This window comes from Pseudorca crassidens, chromosome 4 (assembly GCF_039906515.1).
Source record: "Pseudorca crassidens isolate mPseCra1 chromosome 4, mPseCra1.hap1, whole genome shotgun sequence".
Classification (NCBI taxonomy): domain Eukaryota; kingdom Metazoa; phylum Chordata; class Mammalia; order Artiodactyla; family Delphinidae; genus Pseudorca; species Pseudorca crassidens.
In genome coordinates this window covers 69624975-69638876 of record NC_090299.1, presented here as the reverse complement: position 1 = coordinate 69638876, position 13902 = coordinate 69624975, and the positions used below count along the sequence as shown (strand labels likewise).

General features: G+C 38.4%; 1 protein-coding gene across 2 annotated transcripts in view; it reads left to right on the top strand.

Moving 5' to 3' along the window:
• GABRA4 (gamma-aminobutyric acid type A receptor subunit alpha4) overlaps nt 1-13902 on the top strand; it is a 256295-nt gene that overhangs the window by 88645 nt on the left and 153748 nt on the right. Inside the window, exon 9 of one of the 2 annotated variants that reach the window (XM_067735871.1) lies at nt 1846-1962. The exons of the other annotated variant lie outside the window; for it this stretch is intronic. Coding sequence (XP_067591972.1) covers nt 1846-1962 — 117 coding nt within the window. Of the gene's footprint in view, nt 1-1845; nt 1963-13902 lie in introns of those variants that run through there. 2 annotated transcript variants of the gene reach the window in all.

Sequence of the window (13902 nt, the reverse complement as noted above, 5' to 3'; positions counted from 1 at the left end):
TTCCTGGTGGCACGCGCATCGCTCCGTCAAGATAGATTCCAGCGAGGATTCTGGGAGGTTGGTAGGACATATGGACTGGCATCTCCTCTCTCCTTTTGACCTTTCCCGAATTCTTCTGGTTGGTGATAGCTTGTTAGTTCTGCATTCCTTACCGGGACCTCATGCCGTGATTACTGTGGTGCCTGGCCAGGGCTTGGCGATTTCAGTCAGTGTTTCCCCTAACAATATAAAATTTAATTTTGAAATTCTCTAATTGTTCCTTGGGATATTTTAACCCATGTGAAGAATCTTTTGATGGAGCTCCTATTATAACAGGATAAATTCACGTTCTTAGAGAAATAAAATGAACTTTAAAAGGCTTTCCAGGGGCTTCGCTGGTGGCGCAGTGCTTGGGAGTCCGCCTGCTGATGTGGGGGGTCACGGGTTTGTGCCCCGGTCTGGGGGGAATCCCACATGCCGTGGAGCGGCTAGGCCCGTGGGCCATGGCTGCTGGGCCTGCGCGTCCGGAGCCTGTGCTCCGCAACGGGAGAGGCCACAACAGTGAGAGGCCCGCGTACCGCAAAAAAAAAAAAAAAAAAAAAAGTATTTCCAATTTGCAGCATCTAAATTTGGCAAAACCTTCAAAAGTATCATAAATAATGGAAAACTTATTTTATTAAGCTTATGTCCTACGAATGTTTGCTGAAGATTGTTACTTTGAGTAGAGGCAGAAAGACAGCACTTGGGAAAGTATTTGGACTGAAAAATTTACATATTTTAAGAAAAAATAGGAATGAGATTTTGTTTAGCATAATTTTTGAGTTTTTCTTAATTCAAAGTATTATCATCCACAGTGAAGAGGAAAGATGTCAAAATTTCCTATATATCAACCATAAAATACATATTTGAGAAGACTGTAGGCAGTTTAAAAAATTTAAAAACAATAACACCGTATTAAAAATGTATTCTTCAGAAAAATATTAGTGACTCACTATTACGGGCGATAAAGGCTGAAACACTAAAATACATTAATATGTGCGAATAATTATAATTCTGTTATTTTTAATGTTCATATTATAATGAAGACATTTTAAAGTTTTGCTTAAGGGCTTCCCTGGTGGCGCAGTGGTTGAGTCCGCCTGCTGATGCAGGGGACACAGGTTCGTGCCCCGGCCTGGGAGGATCCCACATGCCGCGGGGCGGCTGGGCCCATGAGCCATGGCCGCTGAGCCTGCGTGTCCGGAGCCTGTGCTCTGCAACGGGAGAGCCACAGCAGTGAGAGCCTCGCGTACCGGAAAAAAAAAAAAAAAAGTTTTGCTTAAATATAGCTGCTTTAATTTTTAGAAATAATTTTATTTTACAAAATGAATTTTGAATTGCCCTCTGTATAAATCCATCAATATAAAATCTCCAAAATTTATAATTTTAATTTTATTGCCCCCTTTCACTTTCAAGGGGCATCGGTTGGAAAACATTATATGGTTACCATAATTAACAACCTGGCATGTTTAGGAGAGGTCAGATACACTACAAGACTTGTAGCTCACGCTCTGGTTACAGGAAAAGTTCCCTTGCGGCCCAGGGGGATTAAGATGTAACAGAAAGAAAGAAATAGTGAGTTTGCCAAAAGATTGCTGTGATATGGAGGGAAAAGATTCCCACCAGCGAGACTATACATTATGTAGAGGAACGGGAACACCTCTGCCAATGCTGTTTCCTTCACTATGGAGGGACATATATGAGAACAACACGCCTAAAGCTTCTCCGTCTTTTTACTTCTTCCCGTGGAGCCGGCAGTCAGCTATTTGATTGGTCAGTTTTGAAAGAAAGTCTGCGTGTATGACCCGCCCCTTCCTTTCGTCTTAGGGAGGAGCGGTCTCTAGAAAGTGCCCACTTTACTCCGCCCCCCGGCCGGCAGTGAAGTTGACAAGTGCGGAATTTGCCTGTGCGCCATCTTGCCGTTGGCTGCTGTCTGTGCCGTAGTTGGTAAGTCTGTCTAATTCTGGAGTTTAGTATGAGCAAACCTGCCGTTATGAGCCAGTCTTAAACATCTTCGCTAGCATTTATAAGGAAATAGTTTGCTTTTCCTGCTACGTTTTCTTTTCTTTTGTTTTTCATTTCTCCCTGGGTAAAAGAGAGACGTTACTCGCACGACCCTCCTCACACCACAACATCTAGAATGTAAAGTGGGCATAGAGAGAAAACAAAAAAAGAGGAATTCTGTGCTGTAGAGTGCTTATGGAGTAAAACTTTGGGCATGCTTATGGCATGGCTGGAGTGGGAGGTGTTAAACTTGGATAGTTTTGGACTAGGCGCTGACCACATATTTTCAGCTGTAGTGGGTTGTTGCAGTTTGTGACGATTTTGTTTACAAGAGAGTGACGGGTTTTATATAAGAAAACACTGATTTCTGTAGAGGCAAGTCTGCAGGCTCTGGGCTGTAAGCAAAGGCAGGAAAACTTTGATAGGCTCAGCAAGCAAAATCTGACCAGTACCGCTGAGATGTCCTTATTAAATGCAGCCTAGCCAAATAGTTGCTGCTGCTTGACCATACATTCTGCATACCTGATTTTTTCTAAGAAGCCTTCTCTGAGACAAGGGTTTAATTATAGAGAGTCTTTTCATGTAGTGGCCGTTTTTAGGTCTCAAAGTGTTTCTGCTATATCCAGCGGTATCTGCAGGACGTGGTTAGTGCCAGGCTTAGGTTGGTAACAGAGAAAGTCTGCTGAAATTCTGATTATCTTTATATATATATATATTTAAAGATTTATTAATTATTTATTTATTTAGGCTTCGTCGGGTCTTAGTTGAGGCATGCGGGATCTTTCGCTGTGGTGCGCGGCCTCTTTGTGCATGGGCTTCTCTCTGGTTGTGGAGTGTGGATTTTCTCTTTCTCTAGTCATGGCGTGCTGGCTCCAGGGTGCGTAGACTCTGTAGTTGTGGCTCGGGGGCTTAGCTGCCCTGTGGCATGTGGAATCTTAATTCCCTGACCAGGGATCAAACCCAAGTCCCCTGCATTGGAAGGTGGATTCTTTACCACTGGACCACCAGGGAAGTCCCATATATATATATTTTAAATAAATTTATTTATTTATTTTTGGCTGCATTGGGTCTTTGTTGCTGCGTGCGGCTTTCTCTAGTTGCGGTGAGCGGGGGCTACTCTTCATTGCTGTGCACAGACTTCTCATTGCAGTGACTTCTCTTGTTGCAGAGCTTGGGCTGTAGGCGTGCGGGCTTCAGTAGTTGTGGCATGCGGGCTCAGTTGTCGTGGCCCGCAGGCTCTAGAGCGCAGGCTCAGTAGTTGTGGCGCACGGGCTTAGTTGCTCCGTGGCATGTGGGATCTTCCTGGACCAGGGCTCGAACCCATGTCCCCTGCATTGGCAGGTGGATTCTTAACCACTGCGCCACCAGGGAGGCCCCCCATTTTATATTATTTTGAGTCTCCTTCAGAGTCAAGAGAGGGAACGTTGGAGGAATCCTGTGACTTGTTGGTAAGTTTTAAAGTTGCTCCTACCTCTTGATCACAGGTGGCTCTAAATTTGGTAATTTTATACAATCTGACCATGACTTTTCACTGCTGAGATTCAAACTGTGACTCTACCCATAGGAGGTTGATGGACATCAAAATTTAAAAAAAATGGGGACCCTTACTCTACAGAGCATATAATTTCTTCTTAAATTCAGAATGAGAAACAACTAAATAAAATTATTGCAAAAACAGTGGCTAAGAAAGCAAGTCATAAAGGCTTGCTCTTGGGGTGCTCTAGTTCTAATAATGGATTTTGCTTAGGAGTTTGCAGTGTTAGAGTAATTTAAAATTTGTGCTTCAAGTTAATATAGAACAATGGAAGAGTGGAAACAAAAAGGAAAATAGGATGGAGGAAAGTAAAACTTTTTTTAGAAGAAAACCTGAGAAATTAGGGAGTGAATTGACAAAGGTGACATAGGAAATGACACTTTGAAGTTCCAGTAGACATCTATAAGAGAGAAGTGGAGATTCAAGAGGATCTAAATGCTGTACAACAGAGTATTGGAAAAGGGAGAGGTGTTTAGTTGTTACTAGATTGAAATAGGGTCCCCAGTTCCCAAATTAATCAAAAAGAGAAAGAGGCAAGATCTCAAATGGTATGACTCCTTCAAAGAGAGTCAAGGAACAGGAAACCATTGAGAGGTCACAGATAAGAAATGATGTAAAATGCATTAGAACAGAATCGTAAACAGTGAGAAAACTAGGAGGATATGTAGAATACACCAAGTATGATTATGTGATTTTCAGGTAATACAGTTTTTGTAGGTTTGCAGGGAGGTATAGTTTGTGCCTCAAAGGAACATGCCCAAGAATTAGGACTCAAGACAAGGCTCAGCAAGATAAGGCATACTGAAAGGGGCAAGGCAAAAACATGAGTTAAGGTTAAGCTTGAATGGGTTTGATATCAGTCTGTTGGGAGAAAAGTTTTTTTTGTGGAATTATCCATCTCAGGGAAGTGGAGGAAAAGAGATTTGTTTAAACAGTGGATACTTTCAGTAAACTCAGAATTTAGTGATTTCATCATTGATGGTAGAAATGATTTTGGAATTTAAGAAACAGAGGAAAAAATGAGGAAAAAACTGATGTCTAGAAAAGATAAAAAGGAAGGCAAGTATTCATTTCCAGCGAACAGCAATAATCCTTTATATTTTGGAGAGGAGAACAAATTAATAAGCAGGGTAAGCTTATTAGAAACTCAACTTCCTAAACAGATTAAATGGTTAAAAAATTAACTAAAACTTTATGAAAGGTATAGGAGAAGGAGAGAAGAAAATAAAAACTAGAGGCGTATTTCATTGCTGCAGAAAAATATGTAGCAGAAAAAAATGCTATTCAAGGTCTGAACAATTCAGTGGTGAAAGACACTGCCTACAGGAGCATATGGAAGGGGTATTAGTTCTCCCTGGGTCCGTAGGGTCTCGGCTTCAGAAGCATCAATTGCAGTTTCAGTTCAAGAATCTGTTGAGAGTGATTTTCCAGCCAAAACAAATGGGATAAGAAAGAAGCCATCCCTGAGAGGCAGGTTTCACCAGCTTAGCAATTCTATAACAAGAGGCAGTGGAAAGAGTCACTGTGGTATAGGATTGAAAGTATCTGCTTCCTGGAGATAGTAGGGCTTGTTTAGAATCTCCACTTCCAGCAATACCAGAGAGCCAGAAACTGGGAGTTAAAGGAGGGAACAGAAATGAAGAGGTTTTTAAAACATGTCGCAGAGGGAAAAATTGTACTTCAAATAAAATCTGGTGATCTTGAGTGCAAATTTTAAAACTCTTCTGGAAGGCAGGAATGTTTCAAATGTCATTCTTTCAGAGAGGCAATGGTATGCTAAGTGCATTTTGCTTCCACTTCTCCGTTTTTGCTCTTACTTCTGTTCTATCCTCTGTAAGTTTTACTTATTTAAACAATTCTGTAATACTTAGTAAATGCCCAATACTGTCCTATGTCCTTTGCAAATGTTGACTCATTTATTTTATGTATTTATTTATTTTATGTATTTATTTTATGTATCAATCCTGTGCAGTAAGAATTCCTATAATTCCTATTTTATAGATAGGTTCAAAGAGTTTAATTACTTTGTAAGGGGGACAGACCCAGTCTGTCTGGTTTGAGTCAGACTAGTTAGGTAAACTCTTTAGTAGGTCCTATATTATGTATGTCTCCTGTGTCATTTTTTAAATGCAAATGCATGCAAATATGAATATATATTCTTAATTTTTACTTTTCTCTACAAAGGAAATCAAATTTTATACACTGTTCTGTACCTTGTTTTTTTCTCTTAATTGCGAATTCTGGAAATATTTCCATATCGATATGTACAGAGCTTCTCATTCTTTTTCATTGTATAAAATATTAATATAGCTGTAGTATTAATATTTTGTTATGTGAATGTATCATAGTTTATTTAAATATTCCCCTGTGGATGGACACTTGGGTGATTTCCACTCTCTTACAATTAAAAATAGTAGTGTGGGGCTTCCCTGGTGGCGCAGTGGTTGAGAGTCCGCCTGCCGATGCAGGGAACACGGGTTTGTGCCCCGGTCCGGGAAGATACCACATGCTGCTGAGCGGCTGGGCCTGTGAGCCATGGCCGCTGAGCCTGCGCGTCCGGAGCCTGTGCTCCGCAACGGGAGAGGCCACCACAGTGAGAGGCCCACATACCGCAAAAAAAAAAAAAAAAAAAGACAAATGCATATGTAGCATTGTTTATATATTACCAAATTCCATAAGTCTTTTACCATTTTGCATTCTGCTTACAATATGCTTCATCATAGCCTCATTAACAGAGTATTATGAAATGTTGAGATTTTTGCCAATCTGATAGGTGAAATGTGTTACTTCAATGTTTTAATTTGTATTTATTATTTAATAATAAGATACGAATGAGTTAAATATCTTTCCATTTGTTTAAGAGTCACTTGAATTTCTTTTTCTGTGAACTGGCTGTCGTTTGCCCTTTTTCTAGGGAACTTTTAGTGTTTTATTTCTGTTTGAAATCTAGCTGTTCTTTTTATATGAGAGAGATGGACCTTTTGCCTCTGATGTGAGTTTCAAATGTTTCTTCCCATGTCAGTCATTTGTCTTTTGACCCTGCTTATTTTTTTAATATAGTAAAATATATCAATATTTTCTTTTATGGGTTTTGAGTCACATTTAGAAATGTATTTCTCCAAGTTTATAAAGGAATTTGTCTGCTTTAGTACTTTTGTGGTTGCATTGTTTTTCCTTTATATATTTAAATCTTTGATTCTTTTTGAGTTTATCAGTGGTCGTGGAATATGATATAGATTCAACTTTATTTTCTTCCAGATGACTATCCTTTGGGCTCTTTAAAATGTGGCTAGTAAAAACCTGTCTTTGATATGATACAATTTATGAATCCCTGAAGGAACTATACCCATTTCAGATACTGGGAATGCCTCTGACTGAGAGGAAGCAGAAAAAGAAATTCATCAGCATGAGTTTTGGACTTTCTCCTAACAGTCTGATTTTAACATTTTCAAGCTGCAGCTCACAAAGGCATGAGAATTTGACCATAGACGTTAATTCCTTTGAACCTTAAAGTTTTTTGTATTTGAACTTTCAAGGTGATCTAATATTTGGACTTTAATTTCTCCTTGGGAATTTAATAATTTAAAGAGGTTACTTTCAAATTTGGGATATGTCTATAATGTCAGAATTTTATTCTTAGAATTTAAGCCATTTGATATAATTGCAGGACCTCTGATAGAAAATTTGGAATAAGAAATAGAATTGGGAATAAATTTTCAGCTCTAGATTTAGAATGACTACAGATTTAATTTAGTTAATGTGGTTTTTTGACCTGTTTTGGAGTATTCTGGGCTCAGAAATCTAAACTGCCAACAGTGGTTCCAGAAGGATACCCAGAATCATAGTTGGGGTGGGTGACTCAGTGATGGGAGCAGGAATGTCTTGATAGGCTGCTGATTCCTTTCTCTCGGGGGAAGCCACTCCCCTAGCTGAGCTGAAGCTTAATGATAAAGCTCAGTGGTTTAAGAGAACAGAATGCTAGAGAATATTGGTGTATGGGAGGGATTGTAGAATGCTTCCTCCCTACCTCTGATGTTTCCTTAAGGTCCATTGTCATAACATGTCTGGCCTTTCAACCCAACTTCTTCCTAAGTAGTTCAGGGAGTTATTTGATTGTTGAATTGAGAAGAAGAAACTGGGAGCCTCTTTATCTCCTCTTGTTCTTGGGATTGAACTGTCCTCAGGAAGCTGCTCTGCTCTTCCATTTTACAAGGGTGGGTGAAGGACTGTCTCCATATCGTATTACTGAGACTAAAAGGGAAACAGCAAAATTTTGGATTCAGTGCTAGAAAACATGTTAATGGATAAACCGCACTCTCCACCATCTGCTTTAATCAGACACAAAGGTAATATTTGGATCTCCCAATAAACCAACTAATTTGTATTTCTTAATTCTTCAAAAATTGAGTAGGAGTGCCAATTATTGACCTTCCTCACCTCCAACTCCATCAAGGTGGGAAGCCCATGATAAGGACAATGGAGTGACTGAACTGAAATTTCAGATGCTATATTGTGTCTCATAACTGAGGTGGGAATCAAGTCAGCAAGGACATCACCATTCAGTACACTCAATACATGCTCAGTAGCAATCTATGTTTAATAGCTGTGTGGAGGGAATATATGCAAGTTATATCTCCACAAGATATCTCCAGAAAAATGAGCAAGGATCATATGCATACCACCCTTGATGCCTTAATTCTATATATACCTTTTCTGACACCAAAGTGTGAAATTACAGGAAAGTCTAAATTTAAAAAGTTTTGTGTTAGGCTAAGTTTTTAGAAGCAGAAATAATGAGACATAGAAATAAAGTAAGTTATATGTTATACACCTGAGTGTTTAGAACTGCCAAGACTGTAAAGTCACATCATGTTGAGTTTTGGGTTTTTAATATTCATCTTTATAAATTTTATTCTGAATGAGCCCTTGGGATACTTTGTATCAGTGACAGATTTTTATTAATAATAAAAGCACCATCCCCACCTCTGCCCTTTGCCTTATACTTCTGGTGACACAATGAGAGCCAAGTCAGTTGTTCCACTCAAGTAGCCAAACTGTCTGTAGGCAAAGAACATATTTTTTTCTCCGCTTATTAAGTGGTAAAGAGGTAGCTGTCTTCCTCCCCTCCTGAAAGAGTCTCCTTGGAAACATGATGGGCCTGATTCATAATTATAATACTTTTGTATGTAAATAAAGTCTCCCCAGAAGCCAGAGAGCCTTGTGTGTCTCAGACTGAGAGATGTCTCTAAGTCCTGGGTCTCATTCCTCCTTGAAATGTAAATACCTAGGAATACTCCCCTCAGTGCTTTCACCCAGTACTTAACAGACCTATGCTAGAATGTAACCCTTTGGCTTTGGAGGAGATAAATTTTATTATCCTTCTGGATCAGAGCATTTAGTGCCATCATTAGGGAAACAAATGGCTACAGATTTAATCCTATGATGTATGAAAATGTTTCTAGGAGAAATGAAAGAAAGGATTCCCTAACTTTATAATGAATTCATTTTCATGTGGCAGGAGGATTGGACTTTTTATAGGAAATCTTTTATTTCCCACACATCCCTTACATGATTTTTCTGTCATTTCTGCTGGATAAAGATGTTAATACTATACTTGGGACATAGCAAATAATTCACAAATGATAGCTATTATAATAATTATTATGCTTATTATTTTAAGATCTCAAAAATGCCTATATCCATGTTGCACAAAGAATCATTAAAATTTAAATTACTTTTTTTTGAATTTTATTTTATTTTTTTATACAGCAGGTTCTTATTAGTTATCCATTTTATACATATTAGTATATATATGTCAATCCCAGTCTCCCAGTTCATCACACCACCACCACCAACCTCCCCGCCGCTTTCCCCCCTTGGTGTCCATACATTTCTTCTCTACACCTGTGTCTCAATTTCTGCCCTGCAAACCGGTTCATCTGTACCATTTTTCTAGGTTCCACATATATGCGTTAATACAGGATATTTGTTTTTTTCTTTCTGACTTTCTTCATTCTGTATGACAGTCTCTAGATTCATCCATGTCTCTACAAATGACCCAGTTTTGTTCCTTTTTATGGCTGAGGAATATTCCATTGTGTATATGTACCACATCTTCCTTATCCATTCGTCTGTGGATGGGCATTTAGGTTGCTTCCATGACCTGGCTATTGTAAACAGTGCTGCAGTGAACATTGGGGTGCATATGTCTTTTTGAATTATGGTTTTCTCTGGGTATATGCCCAGTAGTGTGATTGCTGGGTCATATGGTAATTCTATTTTTAGTTTTTTAAGGAACCTCCATACTGTTCTCCATAGTAGATACAGTGCAAGAGGGTTCCCTTTTCTCCACACCCTCTCCAGCATTTGTTGTTTATCGATTTTCTGATGATGCCCATTCTAACCAGTGTGAGGTGATAACCTCATTGTAGTTTTGGTTTGCATTTCTCTAATAATTAGTGATGTTGAGCAGCTTTTCATGTGCTTCTTGGCCATCTCTATGTCTTCTTTGGAGAAATGTCTGTTTAGGTCTTCTGCCCATTTTTGGATTGGGTTATTTTTCTTTTTTAATATTGAGCTGCATGAGCTGTTTATATATTTTGGAGATTAATCCTTTGTCCATTGATACGTTTGCAAATATTTTCTCCCATTGTGAGGGCTGTCTGTTCACCTTGTTTGTAGTTTCCTTTGCTTTGCAAAAGCTTTTAAGTTTCATTAGGTCCCATTTGTTTACTTTTGTTTTTATTTCCATTACTCTAGGAGGTGGATCAAAAAGGATGTTGCTGTGATTTATGTCAAAGAGTATTCCTCCTATATTTTCCTCTAAGAGTTTTATAGAGTCCGGTCTTACATTTAGGTCTCTAATCCATTTTGAGTTTATTTTTGTGTACGGTGTTAGGGAGTGCTCTAATTTCATTCTGTTACATGTAGATGTCCAGATTTCCCAGCACCACTTATTGAAGAGACTGTCTTTTCTCCATTGTATATCCTTGCCTCCTTTGTCATAGATTAGTTGACCCTAGGTGCGTGGGTTTATCTCTGGGCTTTCTATCCTGTTCCATTTATCTATATTTCTGTTTTTGTGCCAGTACCATATTGTCTTGATTACTGTAGCTTTGTAGTATAGTCTGAAGTCAGGGAGTCTGATTCCTCCAGCTCCGTTTTTTTCCCTCAAGACTGCTTTGGCTATTCGGGGTCTTTTGTGTCTCCATACAAATTTTAAGATTTTTTTGTTCTAGTTCTGTAAAAAATGCCATTGCTAATTTGGTAGAGATTGCATTGAATCTGTAGATTGCTTTGTATAGTATAGTCATTTTCACAATATTGATTCTTCCAATCCCAGAACGTGGTTTATCTCTCCATCTGTTTGTGTCATCTTGATTTCTTTCATCAGTATCTTATAGTTTTCTGCATACAGGTCTTTTGTCTCCCTAGGTTTTTTATTCTTTTTGTTTCATTGGTAAATGGAAGTGTTTCCTTAATTTCTCTTTCAGATTTTTCATCATAGTGTATAGGAATGCAAGAGATTTCTGTGCATTAATTTTGTATCCTGCAACTTTACCAAATTCATTGATTAGCTCTAGTAGCTTTCTTGTGGCATCTTTAGGGTTCTCTATGTATAGTATCATGTCATCTGTAAACAGTGACAGTTTCACTTCTTCTTTTCCAATTTGTATTCTTTTTATTTCTTTTTCTTCTCTGTTTGCCGTGGCTAGGATTTCCAAAAGTATGTTGAATAATAGTGGTGAGAGTGAACATCCTTGTCTTGTTCCTGATCTTAGAGAAAATGCTTTCAGTTTTTCACCATTGAGAATGATGTTTGCTGTGGGTTTGTCATATATGGCCTTTATTATGTTAAGGTAGATTCCCTCTATGCCCACTTTCTGGAGACTTTTTTATCATAAATGCGTGTTGAATTTTGTCAAAAGCTTTTTCAGCATCTATTGAGATGATCATGTGGTTTTTATTCTTCAATTTGTTAATATGGTGTATCACTTTGATTAGCATATATTGAAGAAACCTTGCAGCTCTGCGATAAATCCCACTTGATCATAGTATATGATTCTTTTAATGTGTTGTTGCATTCTGTTCGCTAGTAGTTGAGGATTTTTGCATCTATATTCATCAGTGATATTGGTCTGTAATTTTCTTTTTTTGTAGTATCTTTGTCTGGTTTTGATATCAGTGTAATGGTGGCCTCATAGAATGAAGTTAGGAGTGTTCCTTCCTCTGTAATTTTTTGGAAGAGTTTGAGAAGGATGGGTGTAAGCTCTTCCTAAATGTTTGATAGAATTCACCTGTGAAGCCATCTGGTCCTGGACTTCTGTTAGTTGGAAGATTTTTGATCACAGTTTCAATTTCATTACTTGTGATTGGTCTGTTCATATTTTTTATTTCTTCCTGGTTCAGTCTTGGAAGGTTATACCTCTCTAAGAATTTGTCCATTTCTTCCAGGTTGTCCATTTTATTGGCATAGAGTTGCTTATAGTAGTCTCTTATGATGCTTTGTATTTCTGTGGTTCCATTGTAATTTCTCCTTTTTCATTTCTAATTTTATTGATTTGAGTCCTCTCCCTCTTTTTCTTGATGAGTCTGGCTAAAGGTTTGTCAATTTTGTTTATCTCCTCAAAGAACCAGTTTTTAGTTTTTTTGATCTTTGCTATTGTTTTCTTTGTTTCTATTTCATTTATTTCTGCTCTGATCTTTATGGTTTCTTTCCTTCTACTAACTTTGGGTTTTGCTTTTTCTTCTTTCTCTAGTTCCTTTAGGTGTAAGGTTAGATTGTTTATTTGAGATTTTTCTTGTTTCTTGAGGTAGGCTTGTATTTCTCTGAACTTCCCTCTTAGAACTGCTTTTGCTGCATCCCATAGCTTTTTGATCATGGTGTTTTCATTGTAATTTGTCTCTAGGTATGTTTTGATTTCCTCTTTGATTTCTTCAGTGATCTCTTGGTTATTTAGTAACGTATTGTTTCTCCTCCATGTGTTTGTGTTTTTTATGTTTTTTTCCCTGTAATTTATTTCTAATCTTATAGTGTTGTGGTCGGAAAAGATGCTTGATGTGATCTCAGTTTTCTTAAATTTACTGAGGCTTGATTTCTGACCCAAGATGTGATCTATCCTGGAGAATGTTCTGTGCCCACTCCAGAAGAAATTTTAATCTGCTTTTTTTGGATGGAATGTCCTATAAATATCAATTAAATCTACCTGGTCTACTGTATCATTTAAAGCTTGTGTTTCCGTATTAATTTTCAGTTTGGATGATCTTTTCATTGGTGTAAGTGAGGTGGGGAAGTCCCCCACTATTACTGTGTTACTGTCAATTTCCTCTTTTTTTTTTTTTTTTTTGTGGTACGCGGGCCTCTCACTGCTGTGGCCTCTCCCGTTTCAGAGCACAGGCTCTGGATGCGCAGGCTCAGAGGCCATGGCTCATGGGCCCAGCCACCCTGCAGCATGCGGGATCCTCCCGGACCGGGGCACGAACCCGTGTCCCCCGCATCGGCAGGTGGACTCCCAACCACTGCGCCACCAGGGAAGCCCTCAGTTTCCTCTTTTATAGCTGTTAGCAGTTGCCTTATGTATTGTGGTGCTCCTATGTTGGGTGCATATATATTTATAATTGTTATATCTTCTTCTTGGATTGATCCCTTGATCACTGTGTAGTGTCCTTCCTTGTCTCTTGTAACATTATTTTAAAGTTTATTTTATCTGATATGAGTAGTGCTGCTCCAGCTTTCTTTTGATTTCCATTTGCATGGAATATCTTTTTCCATCCCCTCACTTTCAGTCTGAATGTGTCCCTAGGTCTGAAGTTGATCTCTTGTAGATAGCATATATATGTGTCTTGGTTTTGTATCCATTCAGCAAGCCTGTGTCTTTTGGTTGGAGCATTTAATCCATTCACGTGTAAGGTAATTATCAATATGTATGTTCCTATTATGATTTTCTTAATTGTTTTGGGTTTGTTTTTGTACGTCCTTTTCTTCTCTGTGTTTCCCACTTAGAGAAGTTCCTTTAGCATTTGTTGTAGAGTTGGTTTGGTGGTGCTGAATTCTCTTAGCTTTTGCTTGTCTGTAAACCTTTTCATTTCTCCATGGAATCTGAATGAGATCCTTGCTGGGTAGAGTAATCTTGGTTGTAGGTTCTTCCCTTTCATCACTTTAAGTATGTCATGCCACTCCCTTGTGGCTTGCAGAGTTTCTGCTGAGAAATCACCTGTTAACCTTATGGGTGTTCCTTTGTATGTTGTTTGTTGTTTTTCCCTTGCTGCTTTCAATAATTTTTCTTTGTCTTTAATTTTTGTCAATTTGATTACTGTGTGTCTCGGCGTGTCTTCTCCTTGGGTTT